Source organism: Osmia bicornis, chromosome 6, assembly GCF_907164935.1.
Source record: "Osmia bicornis bicornis chromosome 6, iOsmBic2.1, whole genome shotgun sequence".
NCBI classification, from domain to species: Eukaryota; Metazoa; Arthropoda; class Insecta; order Hymenoptera; family Megachilidae; genus Osmia; species Osmia bicornis.
In genome coordinates, this window is record NC_060221.1 from 4,206,130 (window position 1) to 4,223,990 (window position 17,861).

Genomic DNA, 17,861 nt, shown 5'->3' on the forward strand with positions numbered 1-17,861 from the left:
ACGTGAGAATAATATTAATATATTAATTTTGCTATTATAAAGGAGTTGATACTCAAGTAAATCTTTGTAATTTATTTATTGATAAGTAAAATTACATATATCCACAAACACAATACGTTCTTTTCACGGAGTGTAATAATGCGATAAAATTTGTGAGTGGCGAGGAGAAAATCCTTGTGTGATGGAAATAGTGGGATACAGGGGGATTAGTTTAATCCTCCGGTTTAGTAACTTTTCTACTCGTCGAAGAACGTCATGGAAACGTTCCATGGCAAACGTGTAGTTTCCGATCCTACAATTATTTAAAAAAAAAAGAATGTAATTTATTGAGTTTATATAACCCAAATTGTGTTTCTTTATCCGTCGTTTCTATCCGTTCTCTCCAACCCGATGGACGTTATAAAAGGTCAATTTTTTAAAATCGAATTTAGATACTGACTAATTCCATCTAGTGTTGATTGTTTCTTACAAAGTCAGCGCGTTTTTCTTCTACGTCGCAGCGAAATGTAGCGATATCGGAGAGAACTTTGATTTGAGCGTGAAATCGCTTTGTTTAAGCGTCGACGGATGTTGGAACGTAAGATCGAAAACTAAACAGAGTTGCGTGTAGGCGTATACCCGAGTATCAATATTGCACATATGTATATTTATTAATCGGACCTCTCGCATGTCTCTAGTTATTGTTGCAATATCAAGGTTTGAAGACGCAAAATCGATAGAATCGTACGAATCGATATTATACTGAAAGAACTGCAAAAATAAAGTTTAGTTCCGTTATTATTTCCCATTTCGCCGACTTCTAAATCCAAACCGCTATGCAAAGGACGTATATATTCTTTTGTTCCTTATTTTTTTTTTTCTCTCGTTTCCTCACTTCTCGCGTTTTTCCCTTTTGTCTTTTTTTTCTTCTTTAAGCTAAAGTTAATTATCTCGGTAGATATTTATTACCTCTTTACAAAAATCAATTCTTAAACTTATACAGGGTGGCTCGATGCAAATTCACAATATCTTGAAGTCTGATGACGATGACATTGTCAAATTAACAGACCTAAACTGATATGCTTCCAAAGGGGCATCTCCAGCTACCGTTAGCTTTTTTATTCCCCGCGGCCACGGTCGTCGTTAAAATAACCTAACCTCTTCCTTCGTTCGCTATGTAAAAGCATTATTAGATTATTCACAATTAGCGCAATTGAAAATTTCTTTATTATTTCGCAATCTGCGCCTTCATTTTCAAAGTCTATAAACAACCGGAAAACCGAATTCTGGCGCGCGCCATTTGAACAGATGACGATTAAACAGATAGTCGATGTATTGTCCTAAGTCAGTATTCAGACAAAGGCGTGTAAAAAGACAAATACACACGCATACTGACACAAACCGATCATTCAACCTCGTCCTTCTTCAAACTCTGGAAACTCACGAATGGAATTTCTCCATTCGTCCATTTTTACTGCAACGAAATGCGCGCGCACCGGAAGTTAATCTTCCAGTTCTTGTGTACATTTTGAAAAGAAAGCTACAAATTGATAAGTGATAAATAAATTTTCCCATTTCTTTTCATGTGAAGATTGTACACAGGGCCGGTCCAGAGATTTCGGGGGTTCGAGGCGAGCTCCGAAAAAGGGCCCCTTCACATATATGACATAAAGAAAAGTACCTCAAATAAAATTTATAAAATTAATAAAAAGCTTGTATAACTAATTTAGATTTGCATTTACTTCGATTAATATTCAAGTAAACATTCTTAGACGCAAAATTATTTTATGGGGGCCCCTGGGCGGCCCTGATTGTACACCTGTATATTATCAACGTAGATTGATAAACATTGTTAGCTCAAAGGTGCTTCATCATTAGAGATACGATTAGCAAAAACACATCCGTTAACGTAGGTCAATCATTATATGATCGCATACCACCTTTGTTTTATTCTCGTTTTTTTCTTTTTTTTTTTTTTTTTACAACTGATAGAAATCACGATCGAAAAAAAGTACAGTGTCTAGTCTGAACGAAGAAAAAACATTATAACGTGTATTGTATACTCTTCAACATCTGTGAATTCGTATCAAGTCAGGTTTTACACACGCGACGTGTCAATGGTTTCCTTCTCGTTTCAACGACTATATGCTATAGGTACATAATGTATAGTTAATTTGATAGGTATACATGTATATATCTATGTATATATTCTGTTCATATATTACACACACACGCACACACACACGCGTACATGGAATATTATTATTAACGCATCGATGCTATGCTTTTGTTGTATCCATAGACATTACGGTTAATTGCTATCATTTTATAATATATCTAAAATATTTTTAACACTTAGCGATGCGCGAATGTGTGTGCCTGTGTATACATACTTATTTTTTTTTTCTTTTTTTTTTATTATCGGCTCATCCTTCCACCGGAGTTGCGTGAGACAAAACTTTTTTTTATTTTATGTTAAATAGGAAGGCAGCTGCTTCACGTGCGCTTATAGGAATCCAAGGATATTCAGTGTCCTCTGTTTGCGCATATAGCGCTTAATTTATTTCTCGCAGAAATTAAACAAATACGATATATGTATAGGTATAACTAATTACAACGTTCACAGAAAATTGGTAAGAAGTTAAGGTCACCTTAATACTTGTACGGCTAAAGACTGTTTTAATTGTACATACAGAACGATTCGTTCGACTGGATACGATTAAAAATAATGTACAGTTTAAAATTAAAACATGCAAATAAATCTTGTATCATTGAAAGCTATGCTTTCCCACGCGACCCTGGCTAAAGTGCAGCCTACTACCATTTGACCATATACAAATATATAAGCATTAAACATGTAATATATTATCGTTATAATATATATAATATATATACGCGTTCATATATATTATATATAATATATATAATATTATAATATATATTAATATCCTAAGATAATTATTGTATGAACCATCTTTCGAAAAGGAACGATGAAATGGTAAAGAAAAATAAAAAAAAAAAAAAAATGAAAAGAAAATAGGAGAGAAACGCTTGCTTTAAATAGTTGCCACTTATTCGACCTAAATCGGAGGTACTAATGCCACTCAAAAAAACTCCAGTTAACTGTTCCTCTTATTCGACAGCCTCGGCGTGACTCTTTCCGATTTCGTTCGTTTTTCCCAACGAACGTTATTCGTCCAAGTCGAACAAGTCTATCGAATATTTTCCGTGCATTACATTCGGACAGCACCTCGGATAAGATATCGTGGACTCTTGTGTTATGGAATGATAAAATATCTTGCTCCTTTTGTTTTTTTAAACTTTAGATACGTTCATGATTTTTCTTTCTTCTCTTCTTTTTAATCTCTTAAGTATAAAGTTGTATAATCTAAGTAGACGTTAAGTACTGAAAGGTCGCTGAAAAAATCAGGCAGTGGGAATCGAACGGAGATGAAAAAACAGCTGCATCACGAAGGTGAACGTGCATCGATCGCCGTTCTGATATTTTTAAAGAGTGTCATAGCGTTAATTAATCTCTTTCGCGTATAGTGCTAGGTAATATGCCATCTTTTTTTTTTTTTACATTTTTTCTCTTTTTCATTTTTCTTAAATCGGATTATACATTTATGTTGCCGCCGTGCAAGCTGCTACCGCTGCTACCACTTTTATTTTATTTTATTTTTTTTTTTTCCACGTAGTTTATTTAAGCTGCGTAACCATTATTGCCATTTACTACCTCCAAAAATATCAGAACTCAGAAATTACAGCAAAGAGCGCAACTGCCACGCATACCGTGAACGCTTGTGTCGGTGAGACGTCGTGTTCTCGTATTGTTCTCTCGTTTGCAAATCACTTGAAACCAATTGAGAGATTGTTCTGTTTTATTATAAATATACTCACCGGTTCGAGTGATATTACCGAGTGTAATAATTGATTTTCATTATTGCCAGCGCTACTTTCTGCGTTTCGTTGCTCTCTCGGTAACATTGTAAATGACAACGAAACGAAAACAACGTGTATGAGATACTTCCGAAGACAATTATCTTTTTATCTCGCTTTTCCATAATATGGCACATTGGCGTGTTGTTTTCCTTTCACATTGTCCCGTAGATAATTTCTCATGGTACGAGCAGATAATAAACTCATATCATTTCTATCTACTTAAATGTTATATCTAATTATAACATTGCTTTATACATATCGTAGATCGTTAAATATGGTCGTGGTACACCACCAGCGATATAAAGAGACGACGAAACAATGATACTCCGTTTTCGCGATATATACCTATCTCCCTATGGACAGATTTTATTTCCATATATCACTAATTGTAAGATGTAAATTTGTATACTGTTTTTCTTTTTTTTTTGCTGGATATTTCTTTTTCTTTTCTCAATCTTCGGAAGAACCTCGGATCTGAAAGATATCTTACACTAACAAAATACTATGAGATTCTTGAAGAACGGACAATTAAAGACCAGTTTCAAAATTAAAATGTTTGTAGACCAAGGTGATTCGATTATTCTTTAACTTCAAAGTATTTGTATGTAGGATTTTCGTATCCGTTTATTTGCATGTTCGCGACATGCCGTTCCTCCGGTGTAGCTGCTTGATCAACCTCGATGAAACCCTGTTTAAGAATCACGCGTATAATATAATTTAGTGTTCTTATTGCGCTCCGTGTACACCTGATACTTAAATCAGTATTGCTCATAAAATGATGTTCGTTTTTTAAAGTAAGATATAGTTATTTAAATGTACCTGACTGTGGGGGCTCCTTGCACTGCGTCTTTTAAATACCGCGACACCTACGATCGCAGCAGCCATAAGTGCAATTCCAGCAAACGCAAGTGTGAAGTAGACGGATCGACTTTCCCTGTGATAAGCCTCCCTTCTAAGAGAGTAACCCTGCATTAACAGGAAAACAGAGAAGAAACATTTCATTTGAGAAGATAATGCAAGGACTGTCAAATTAATATTATTGTCATAGTAAAAATCACTAATTACATTTATCAATCAATCTTACCGGTTCAGAATGAGAAATGTCATGTGTCATACTATGTGCTGCCCTAATCAGTCCTTCGCTGTGCATAGCGGCTACTGCTGACGGTTGTTCTGGTTGTTGTTCAGTATCTTTATTATCATTTATCGAGTCATTCTCTTCTTGCTGCGCCTGTTCGGTACGTAATTCTCCACGTTCTGCTTTGCGTTGCTCTTTGCGTGCTCGTTCAAGTTGCTTCTGATGCTCTTTTTCTAAAGAGAACAATACATTTTTATTGTAATAAAAATTATTGCAATAAAAATTTACTCTCCGAGTAAATAATTACCCTGCTGTTTGCTGGTAACGTCAGCCTGATATTTATCTAAAATGGCTGCTTCCGCTTCTCGCGTCATCGCTAACAGCAGTCCTGGAGTCTCATCTTTGCTCCTGAGGGCCAAAACGTAATCATCCATAAGGCGGCCAATTTTCGCGCTTAAATCAGGATACCTAAATGAAATAACGAACGAAAAAATCCTTCATATAGTATTCTATAAGGCAAAAATACGTTCCTCTCTTTCGCAATTCTCAAAATCTAGCACGTTGATACATTGTGATAGCGACGTTTCACTAAACTGACACGTTACCGTTCTAGCATCAAGAGACTCTGATTGGTGATTCTATCGATTTCCGCCAAGTGTTCTAACGTGGCTGGCTTTTCGCGCTGAGCTTGTTCCAAGCTGCTGTCCAGCAGGTGTTTGTAGTGGGCGATCGTGTGATGTCTATCTTTGTGCAGAGCTCGAAGAAGTTTCTGCAGGCATTTCTGGATACGATGCATCTGAACGAAGTAGACAGAAAAGCTTGTAAGTATTTATTATTTGAAAATGTAGAAAATTCAATGGGGCACCTACGTTTGGTGGTGTCTCGTTCAGAGCAGCAGTGTAGCACGACATTGCCTCGTCATTTCTTTGCTTGACGGCTTCCTGCAACATTAACACAGCTCTATAAAATTTTTTACCATTCCTCGAAATTCAATTCTCTTTGATTCTCTTTTACAAGAAACGTACCTGGACTCTCTGTTGATGCATAGCGCTAAGCTGATGCTTCTCAGCGGCCCCGCTTTCCTCGAGAGCAGCAACAGTCTCCTGGAATCGCGTGGTCATCCATCGTTTGAACGCGTCAGCAGCGACCGGGTCGTGCGCACGGATGTCCTGATACTTTTCCTCGAGATCACTCCAGTCCTTCATCACCTGAAAACGTTGTAGCACAAAGATTTCGACACTAGTGTCCCGCGTGATTTGAATTGCCCTTTGAAAACTCTTCATTGTCCCTCGCTAAGCAATACTACTGTAAAAGGGCCAAGCTAAACGATAACACCAACCGCTTACTTTTGTCACTTTCTCCTTGTGCACCTCCTCCAGCCTCATTTGTGCTTGCTTGTAGCTCTGGTGTTCAGAACGAGGGTCGAAATGAGTCAAATACGGATCAGGTGTGCTCTGAGACTGAGGGGATTGTTGCGTGCTGGTGCTGACCGGTAGCGGCATCGCGGTGGCGTCCAGTTTCGGCTTCTCCGTCGTTGAAATCGTTGTTGGTAATCGACTACAAGATCGTTGCAAGTGATTAACAAGGGTCTTCGGATTAATCGTACAAGGGGGATAACGAGGATTTACCTTGTCGTAGTGTCGTAATCATCCAGATACTCTTCGTCGCTCTCGTCATCGTCGGGTTGATCGTTGAGCACGTCCTCGGAATCAGCATCGGAATCGTCATCGTCGTCCGCGTCGGCATCCATGTCATCCTCGTCGTCAAGATCGTCCTCGTCCTCGTCCAGGTCCTCGTCCACGCCTTTCGGAATCGGTAAGTCGATCGGTTTCTTCGCTTTCATATTCTCTGTAAATCATTCGGAAACGATCGTTGAAATTTCTATTCTCAATTCCAATTCATTAAATTGAATTCTCTCGAAAATGAAGCTGAATATGAAAGAATGTTACTCTACGTTTCTCGCTTATTTTAGTGGATGAAACGATCCTGCGTGCGGTGGAATTGCGAACGATCTCCCGTGTAAAGGAGGCGGATCTGGAAATTCGCGAAGCATAGGCTTTCGTTGCGTTCCCCACCCTGAAAAACTCTAATTTGTCTCTGTTATGTTGAAGAGGACAAGCCGTCTTGGCTAACTAGGTTCTCGAGATGTTCCATTCTCCGAGAATAGACACGCTGATGAGCTGACTTCTCGAGTTCTGCAAAGGCAGACAAAAGCTTTGCCCGGCGTATCCTCATCGCTATCCTTTTATCTGGGTCACGCGGTGGTTGTGACGGCAATTTTTTTCTCCCTTCTCTCTCTCTCGCGGAATACAATATTGCGCCTGTTCATATCGACAAAAGTCTGCGGCTATCCTTTTTTTTGGTAGAAAGAAACAGGAAGATTTGATCGACGATATCGAAAAGAACGGAACCCAATCACCGGGGCTTCGCTTTTCCACGTACAGAGAGGAAATACGCTTTGCTCGATCGTCCGTGAAAATTGCCGCGGTAAAAAACCTTCCACCTCGACTCTCGGCTCATTTAAAAATAACGGTATAAACAAATTCCTGCGAGCAAAGAATTTCATTCGATAGACAAATATTTACTCTGCACGGTACGTACGTTTCTTCAAAGGAAACGGTACTTTCGGGGGTAGCTGGAGCTCCCAGGACCTTAATTCTAAAGACACTAACTTAGAAAAAAAATATAATAAAATTTGGAAGTGGATACATTCATTTTATGCTCTTTTTGCGCTAAGTTTTTCGTTTGGGAACTTGGCCCATCCCTTAATTACGTTAATGACTAAGATACTTTTGGTATGAAATTTCGGTGAGTCGTCGCGACCCTGTCGAAAGGGTGTATTTCAAGTTTTATTGCCGTAGACGAGACGATGAGAGACGGTGATTCATCGGTCGTTTCTATTGATTTGAAAAGTACGCAGGGTGGTAACACGGTCGCCTGTGTATGTACAGCGAATTGGCTGGCGTACAAACCCTCCCACGATGGGCAAGCATATTGGATCGGGTTTATTAGCTATAAGGTATCTCGGTATCGTACGTGGAAAAGAAAAGATGCGCAGGAGCGAGGAGAAAGAGGCATAGTGCCCATAGTTTGTTACGTTGCGCGCAGTCGTCGACGGACGGGTTATTGATTGTACGAGAGCGAGGGAGATAGAAGTGACAGGGGATGAAACTGACGGGAAGAAGACGGAGAATCGAGATACAAGCTTATTTGAAAAATACCGTGATTCCATTGGCGAATTTCTATACGACGCAGTCAAATTCAATAGAAGAGAAATATATGGTTATCGAAATTGCGTGTCACGCATCTTCAAATTGAAATAAAATGCAAATTATTCGATTTTTGTATGGTTACCTTATTTTAATACAAAGTCTATTTTATGATATTAATTATGAAAATTCATACAGTAGACTTTGTGTTAAAATAAAGATTATTTCAATTTGACAATGTGACGAGAAATTCTTTTAATAAAATAAGTCAAGGATCCGACTTTGTTACCTTTTCTCTACAATTTACACATTTTTAAATGTTACAAGTATTTCAAGCACCCATCGATACATTCTTTTCGAATAATCCCGTACAGTTATTTTCTTTGAGCACTTACAGTAACGCTTGATTGAAAATGGCTCAAAGCCGAGGAAACGAGAATTTTTATTGACGCTCGAACGAGGAATTAATAGATACTGAATACATTTCAATATTTTTTCCCTCCCTTCGCTCTTCACCTTCCTTTCCATCGTAGCGATCACTTTAATCTTCCGAAACTTGCCATTTTTATGTCCAGCAAAGAAAGTTTTTAAAAGTTTCTTCACGGTTTCTTCCAAAAGTTTGCAAATTTTTATCATTGCATCGCTTACTCTAACAGAGTTCTCTAATCTTCGTTCCTAGTGTAAAGAAATCAAAACGACCAGAAAGAACACGTTCCAAGGTAACAGAGATCTGTGACATGGATATCAAACTACGTAATAATAATGCCCTCTTTATTTGTCGATCGAATTACAATAACACGTACCTACTGTTTCTCTTGCACGCCAAATGTTCAGTTGAAATGATCGATTCGATGTCCGCGTACGTTTTCATGCTATATACACTTATCTATGAAAACTCGCGGCTTTCAATGAAACATATTTGGTAATTACACAGAACATGGTCGTTGAGTCTTCAGATGGGTTGTTAATATTTATTAGGAAAGCATGCCTTGGTATCTATAGGAAAATCGACAAGTCTAGTCTAGCCTAGAGCCTAAGTACCATGCGTCGCCGACTCTCCGGACGGATTCTTGAAATAAAAATTACTAAGGATTTATTAAGTTTATACTACATTCACGTAATTACCAAATATCTTTCAGGTTCCAATGCTTTCTTTGAGCTTCGTTCATGCAATTCAACGCGAGAGCTCTATTCAGCGCGCAGAACCGTTGATGAATGAATATGGTGGAATGAGAATGTACGTACGTTACGTACCTTTCAGGTGTTTCGGGCAGCACACGAACTCGACACCAGAGAACAAGGATATACCGCAGGGTAGCAGCATCGCGAAGCTCCTCAGGTTCATGTTTCTCTCTCTGCAGGTGTCTGCCGCGGTTGTGTTCCATCTGAAACAGACATTTCCGAATTACAGTACTGCTCGTTTGATAAACGTATCAATAACAATGCTGGCCAGGTCAGTGGGTGAATAAATTATTATTGAAATTAGGAAAATTATAAAATTATAATTCTGTTTAATAAACCTAGGAAGCTTGGTCTACCGCAGACGAAAATCCTAGCTACGCCAATGACAATAGCCACTCCAAGTAGGAGATTATCGAACTGTGAACTCCAATAAGGTGAAACGTGTGCCAAGATGGATAGAGTTACGTGGTGTCGGATAGGCAAATCGATACAATAAAGGCGTTGCAGTGTCTTCTTTGATATTTGCTTGCTTACCGGTGAGATTCCCAACATTTTGTCTGATTGTGGAGATGGTCGAAGAGGCAACCTTCTGGCACGAGTAACGCATCACTTTGGAACGGTCCCTCTGGGAAAAGAAAAGCACATTTCTTGTATTTCCTGAATAGAGAGCGACTGCATTCTAAAATCCGGTCATTGTTTATTATATTTATTTATTTATTTATTTACTAAACGGGATTAACCATTTAATACAAAGTTTGACAAAAATAATATTAAGAACCTTCGTGACTATAAGGTAGAAACGGTATAAGATATTTAATTAGTATATTTAATTAGAAAGCTAAAGAGTAGAACCCCCTTAACACCGGCTCTCCCGCTACAACATACTCGACGAGCCAAAGGAATCAATACGGCAGAAACTGAGAATCAGAGTCACTCGCTGGGGTCGTTCACGGATAAGCTTGTAAAGTTAACTCGAAGCTGATGGTTATTTGAAATAATTCTTCTGATTTTTCCTCCGTAGATTTGCATACGTACCGAGACATCTGTAAGGCTTCACCCAACGCGACAATTTACATTTAGTCCTTCCTGGCTTGCACCATCCACTAACCCTCACGTAGTGCGAGGACTCGACGATGTTGGTAATGTCTCTCTTCGGGTATGCCTAGAACACGATATCAATTCGATCATCCATTAACCGCGCATTACGGATTTAATAACGGGAACATTTTATTGCAGATGAGAAAGCGTCGAAGATTGCAGCGTTCATTCGGTGCACTCGAATGCAGTTGCAACCATTGGCGTAACTTGGGTGGTCTTCGTCAGAAATGATTGGAGTAATTAAAAGGTAAATTTTATCTTAATAGAAATGAATATGTAAATCCAAACTTGGGTTAATCAGAGCATCCATCAATGGTACAATTCCCAGGAAATTGAAACGTCATTTCATTTATTTCAGGAAATTATGGATGATCCTTCTCAATACATGTCAGTCAATCTTGTGTATTATTAGTAGAATTATCAAACCTATTCAAATTTCTGTCCATCATGGCTGTTTCTTAAAATTAATTCGAATAGTTAATTAGTCCCTTACCTTCTTGCAATATTCGAGGATCTCTAACTTGTCTGTCATGCAGCTCTTCTTGTCGGTCGAGGAAACCCAACGACCCTGTTCGCCCATGTGTTGTGCCAGATACACCTCTCCAGCTTCGCATAACGTGGCCACCTTCGCAAACCGTTTACAGTAATTGCTAATTTAATTAATTCAGATCAATTTAGATGAATTCATTTGGTTGCTCGGACGAATGCGAAGAAAATATTCTGTCGCGTGTATGAAAAAGGGATGAATGGGAAGTCGATGAGTTTCGACCGGAAGTGACATTCAAACGTATCACGTGTAGCAGTGAATTTCGCGGTGATGTAAAATCCGAGTGTAGAGGGCTCGATGACATTCGTAAGGAAAAGGAAGCGTGAAGTTTGAAGTGGTACTCACCTGGGGCTCTGATCTTCCTCCAGCGGGTGCCAACTCGAGCCTCTCCGACACTGCCTGCAATGCAGAAAGCACACTGACATTCGAACTACTGTGAAATTATACGCTTCTAAGATTTTTCACTATCAACCATTCCTCTACATTTCGTTCGTTGAATATTTAAACGAGAATCGATCAAATACAGATATTAACCCTTTAACACATTGACTACCAGGTAAACGCTATTGAAAATTTCATTAGATATTTTTTTTTTTTTTTTTTAATTTTATTTATTATTTTTCGTATATTTTGTTCAAATACTTAATAAAAATATTTTTAATTAGATAAGTAATTAAATTTCTAATAATATAAATAATGGCTTTCTTTGATAATTCAAAGGAGATATGAGTGACATGGCATTCAACGTGTTAAAAGAAAAAACAGAGAGAAAAATCACAACATCAAACGTGGGGGATGAAAGGATTTCAACGAAATCCCAGAATGTATCAAATTGTAATTTCCCATTTCGAAGAACAAATATCGTTCCTGTTTCTCTCTGGTAATCTCGTAACAAAAATCCCTCTTTCCATCGAGAATTCAGAATACCCTCGTAACGACCTATAATCGCGTTCTTTCCGGTTTCCCTAATTCCTAAACCGTTTGAACGACCTTTCGAATGCTCGATCGATCGATACAATAAAAGGTATTAAACTAGAGGCCTCGAAACAAGTTACACAGGTAATTAGATGTTGAAACTAAAGAACTGGTTATAAGTATTTTTGATTGTATACTTGGATGGTGGTTGAGTCCATTTAGACCCCTTGGCATTCGATTAGGTACGAGAGAGGGTGGGTGTATCCTTCTACAAAGATTCATCTCCAATTCTAAGATTCTAAAATTGTAAGAACTGTGAAATTGTAAAGTTCTAAATTAATTTTTTATTAATCTTTCTCTTAAAAATCCTTCTACAAACTGAACAGATGACTTCCTTCTAAAAAAAACAGACTGCACAAGAAACTTAAGTAATTTTGCAGAAGGCTCTTTTAGAAATCGGAGGTTCAGGATTCAGCTGCTAATGGGACTTGCTCGCTGACTTCCAATTCCTTGGGCAATCAAAATTCGTGATTTAATTTAAAAGAAGTTGAAAGTTTCTTGGAAGTGAAAGAAGACTGTACGTTTAACTTCACTTTGTAAGAACGTTGATTTTAAATGAATCTTCTTATCTTCGACGACTTTAATTATCAAATACATAACAATTTTATTATGCATTTTAGCCCTTCGTTGCATTGAGCTTCAAATATTCAATATGAAATGATCAATGAATTGATCGTTTCATTAATTATAAAATTTCATGACATAAAAGTATGGCGAAATGACACTTATGGTACATGAAATTAAAGTTTAAAGTTTGAGGAAAATGGCTACATAGGAGTTTCATTAATATCTTTCAGACATGATAGCTGATGACCAGTTCTAGCGTTCCGATAACTGATCATCTCTCATCAACATGTAACCCGGATCAACCAGCAGAATTCCAGTCTAGCAACACCAGTTACTCTTATTACTACCTTGAGGAGAATGCAAAGAGAGATCGTGACATACACCTCGATGTAATTCGCGACGACGTTTACGTCGCATAACGTGTTGGCCACACCTTGACTGCATCCATTGGCGTAGCCAAATGGGGTCTAGAATAGCCCTGACCACCCACAAAATATATACTAGCCCTTCATCAGAAACAGTTGGAATAAATAAAGAAAAATTTTTCATTTCCAGTTTCATGGAATTTTGACGGCGGACCATGGAGAGAGTCCCAATATGAACATTGTACGGTAAGTTATTTAAATTCCACAAAATATTCAATAATTCAGATCCAATAACGAACATTATCATAACGAATACACAATAAATGTTTTTTTATCCGCGATATTTAATACACCATTTACGATTGAAATTATTCAATTGGACTTTACATTTTCGTTTGTTACCACGTAAATACATTATCCGTGGAAACGGATGCAAATCCGTTCATTTTTCAATATAGCATATCGGTATTATTATGTTAATTTAAATACAATAGCTCGGTTCTCTTTCCATTCAGAAAGTCAAATACAACCGAAGAAATAATATTTCATTATTCCGTATCATGGTAATGGAAAATGTTACGTAACTGACTAAATATGTATAGCCCAATGACTGTTCTTGTCCCAAATAATCATCAGTTCTCAGCTGATCCATTAATGCTACCCTGAGCATGCGAATTCCAAGGATTTCAAGAGCGTTCTTCAACGAGGTCTCGACACTGCGTACGCCGTCTCACCGATGAAAGGGTTAAACGATGTTTCACTTGCGCTGCATTGATGAACATACATCGAGCATTACTTTTTTGTCTGGAAGCTAACCAGCATAGAATAATTTCACGCGTGTGGGAGCGTGTCGCGCGAGCTATAACAAGAGAGGCTTCTTACCGATCTCCATTTCTCGGCGAGCAGGATCGAGTGAAATCAGGTTTCTGGCTACGTTTCTGTTCCCATTTCCGCTCGTTCCCTCTCGAATATCATCCTACGCATCTTCCCAGTTTAATAACGACAATGCCCAAAGAAGATCTTCAGCCGAAAATCAACCCGGGCATGATATCGCTATGGATTGAGCCAATGTGGTAAGAGTTCCCCTAGTATCGGACTGCATGGCACCTAATGTTGGACATTAGCTTTAAAGAACTGAAATATGACAAAATAGTTTCAACCGTCAAAATAAAGGAGATGATAAAATAAACGTTTGACGGTTGAAACAATTTTGTCACATTTCAGTTCTTTTCGACATAGCTAATGTCCGGTACTAAGGGTGCCATCTCCCTACACCTATCCTAGATAAGAACAGGCAAGATTCGCGACAGTTTCCTTTGACACGCGTCTGGGAATGCAACCCTTTAAAGCTGATTACCGGACGTTTTATATAAGATTCGATCTAAGTGGATTTACTTAATGCACTTAAAGCGAATCTGACCGCAGCCTTAAGGAGCTTCGAGCACACGCGACACCGGTGCTGAACAGTTTTCAGACGCTGACGCACCGAAATCAAACCCTCGTTCCCTTTTTCTTAAGATGTTCTGGAAGATGAATCCAAGAAATTTCAGATTTTATATCAGAACCAACGATCTTTGTCCAGAAGCATCCATGGCTAATAATTACGTAGGAACAGTGGAATTTAGGTCGTCGTGGTAGCTGTTAATTTATAAGCACCGTCTGCTACTCGAATGACCCTTACGAGCTGTTCGGCGATTTATTAACACCGTATTGTTAAACTTGTTGAAGCGTTCAGAGGCGGAATAGAAAGCGACGCCGTACCGAGTGTTGTTCGAGGGAAACGATCAAAAAGCTTCGGGTTCTCTTGTTCGAGGCGAAACCCTTGAAAGACGAATACTTAATCGACAGGCTAACAGGAAAATGATGGAATTTAAAGCATTCGGAAGGATACTGGTCGTTAAATTGGTCGATAATTGTACGGTGACCCCGCTGCGTCGAGCGTGACGTCTTATGACGCCAGCCGGCTGTGCGGTATGACGTCTTATGACTACGTTCGGGATGAAAGGTGTTTAACCCTCGCAGAACGGAGCAGAAACTTTGCTGAATTTATATTTAAATTAATGTTGAACTACATAAAATATCTGGCACGAAATCATCTGTATTCACGGAAACGACCTGGTGTCGTTAATGAATTAACACGCGATCCGATTAAAGGAAAAAGAAAAAAAAAAGCAGAAGAGGAGAAGAAGAAAGCGGGTATAGGGTATTAAAATGAAAGAAGACAGCGTCGTGAAAGGTGACCTTAAAAAAGAATCTGCGTGGAAAATGAAAAATGCATTGAAACTCTTTCGTCCTCATTTACTCTGTGCTCCATTACCAGAGCATTTTCTCGTTCGGCAACATGGGGGACAAGAAGTGTGCATTTAAAGCGTCGAAACATCTTTTTTTTTCCTCCCTTCTTTTTTACCTCCATCCGGCGAAAACTCCGGCTGTGCGGTAAAAACGAAACCGCGGTTATAATAAGGAAACATCGAAAAGCAAGGGAAAAGCTTTGAACGTGCGTTTCAATCATGCGACACGCGTTTGCCTTTTTTAATTGAATCTAGGTGAAGATCGTAATTACGCTGAGCGAAATATAAACGTTAAAATTGAAATGATTCGAGGAACTTTAATCATTTTCTTCTTGATAATTTAAATAATTTTCATTTAAATCTCGAATAAATTGATTTAGTTATAAATTTAATAATAAAATGCTTCGATTGTAATAATACTATTCAAATTTGGCGCGCTATGTGTTTTAGGGCGGGACACTTTTCGAGAACAGACTTTCCCCTCTATTACACGCGATCCTATTTCATGAGGATAGCTCGCAACGAGCCACGTGAATTGAACTGTCTCGTGGAATTAACGTTAACAAGAAAATCGCTAGCAAATCCGTTTTACGACTTTAGGTATGTATTTGCAATCTCTAGTTGGTCTGTGCCTCTTATGGGAGTTTCGCTTATGTTCGTTCGTGCGTGATAAATTGCGCATACACAACGTTACTTCCCTCTGGGATGGCTGCGCTTTGAAACGTTTTAAAAAGCGTCCGTGCTTATTTTTTACGAGCAAACGAGAAGAACGCGGAGAAACATGCACGCTAACCCAGTAAGATTGTTAACAATTTCGATTTATGGAGTTAGGTTAGATGTATGATGCACGTGAAATTCACTTAAAGGGTATTCCGACAACAAGTAGTCAATTTGAATTTGCCGCCATATTCCTTATGGCGGTTTTCGAAAGATGACACTTCGCAGCTGATAAGTAGACAGTATATCGTTTCAAATAAAGATACCAATGCTTAAATTATGATATTTAAACGATATTTAAAAACCCTAAAGGTGACGTTCGATCGTAAACGCGTAATTACACCGTATCTCTTTTCGTTGCAACGAAAGCCATTAATTAGTGTCAACTGCTAGAGCGTTCAATCAACCGGTTTATGACAGCTTATAATTCCCTTTGCAATGTTTCTAATCGTTAGGAAAAACTACGTTTCTGATTTAAAATCTTAAACGGTTGCTCGATAAAAACGACTAATTAACATTGCCGTGTTACGATACATGACATTAACGATGAAAATAGCCGGCAAAGTAGCGAGGACGGATATTGTACACGATGTACAGTCGGAGAGAAAATTAAATGGACGAGTTGCGGGCACGAGTGTCGTTCATGGTTGATCAGAAAAATGTCTATTATAAATTTAAATTTAATTACTATACAACAAATATTTCAAAGTAGATTGAATTCATATTTAACCCTGTTAAAATGGATGCTCCGGAAGTGACACGCCATGGCAAATCAAAGGACTTGTTATATCAGAAATGTATGATATATCGATTGGAAGCTGAAAGCTTGTAAAGAAATATGATTGACAGGTTTCCAATTTATAAAATTGTCTCGTTTTTTAAATTCAATTACTCATTACATATCTTACAACTAAAATTCCTGTTTACATTGATTAGTGTATCTAATTTTTATTTAGTTTGAAAAATATCGATTATCACCACTTGTACGCTTAATTTTATCCCTGACTGTAGAACGTCAGATTCGATTAATGCCGCTCGGTCGCATGGAAAGAGCGTTGGAGTACGGTAGGCGTTTGATCGCGTAGTCTTCACCGTAGGCAAACATTCGTCGAGAATCTACGAAGCTGTCGATCGTTACAAGGTAGACGGTTTAGTAATGCACTCGAAATGAACGCATCGAGTATCGCGAGGCATCGATTGACAGGTAGCAGGGTTTAATCGGCGAGCATTTCAAAGGAACCATTCACGGGACAAGTGCACCGTAGCCACTACATCGATCGTGATGCGCGTTGCGCGTGACATTTGTCGCTTGTTCGTCGACAAGGTAAAAGAAGAAAGGAAAGAAAGAAAAAAAAAATGAGAAACTGACAACGAGAAAAATATTATTCGAGACGATGATCGATTCCCGTTCGTTTCACACCTTTCGTTACCTTCGTGTTTTCGCGATCGTACGTGTAAATGATACTGTTACTCACCTGGACCCGGCAGACCATCAAGACGCCCAGCAGTGCAGGCACCAGCATCCCCTTCATCTTTCCTTCCTTGGCTGACCCTTTTTAAACTCCCTCGATAAGATGTTCGTCGAGATTCCTTGCTTGACGATATCGCTTCACCGCGATCTTTTACGCAGGATCCGACGATGCACCGATTAACAAACGTCAGAAACGTCGCTGAACAAATTTACTTGTACCCGGGACACCATTCACCCGCTGTATACGAGAGCACAGCGTACTACTGTGACACTGCTGCTGGGTGGGTCGCTTGACAAGAAATCAAGATGGCGACGGAGCGCGGCGCCGATGCCGCTGAAATGATTCGACCAATCAGAGACCGTCTTAGTTGGATGACCGCGTTGAAGGGTGCATTCACATGCGCGCAGTGGTCAGTCAATAATGTGGCGGGAATATCGTG

At 38.8% G+C, this 17,861-nt stretch overlaps 1 protein-coding gene across 3 annotated transcripts; it reads right to left on the bottom strand.

Moving 5' to 3' along the window:
- Positions 1–61: 61 nt before the first annotated feature.
- Positions 62–17,718, bottom strand: LOC114874465 (amyloid-beta-like protein). 3 transcript variants are annotated; one of them, XM_029183756.2, is made up of 15 exons: positions 17,426–17,718; positions 11,381–11,434; positions 10,982–11,113; positions 10,426–10,552; positions 9,925–10,015; positions 9,463–9,593; positions 6,628–6,847; positions 6,346–6,556; positions 6,025–6,207; positions 5,869–5,940; positions 5,605–5,795; positions 5,307–5,407; positions 5,006–5,232; positions 4,741–4,887; positions 62–4,609 (listed from the first exon to the last, which is right to left on the bottom strand). In XM_029183756.2, the coding sequence occupies exons 1-15, from the start codon at positions 17,480–17,482 to the stop codon at positions 4,499–4,501; spliced, it is 2,055 nt and encodes a 684-aa protein (XP_029039589.1). In that variant the 5' UTR covers positions 17,483–17,718; the 3' UTR covers positions 62–4,498. The 3 variants fall into 3 exon arrangements, with proteins under 3 accessions (XP_029039589.1, XP_029039588.1, XP_029039587.1); XM_029183755.2 differs by having other exon boundaries at positions 5,307–5,467; positions 6,025–6,198; positions 17,426–17,717; XM_029183754.2 differs by having other exon boundaries at positions 5,307–5,467; positions 17,426–17,717.
- Between the last annotated feature and the right edge of the window lie 143 nt (positions 17,719–17,861).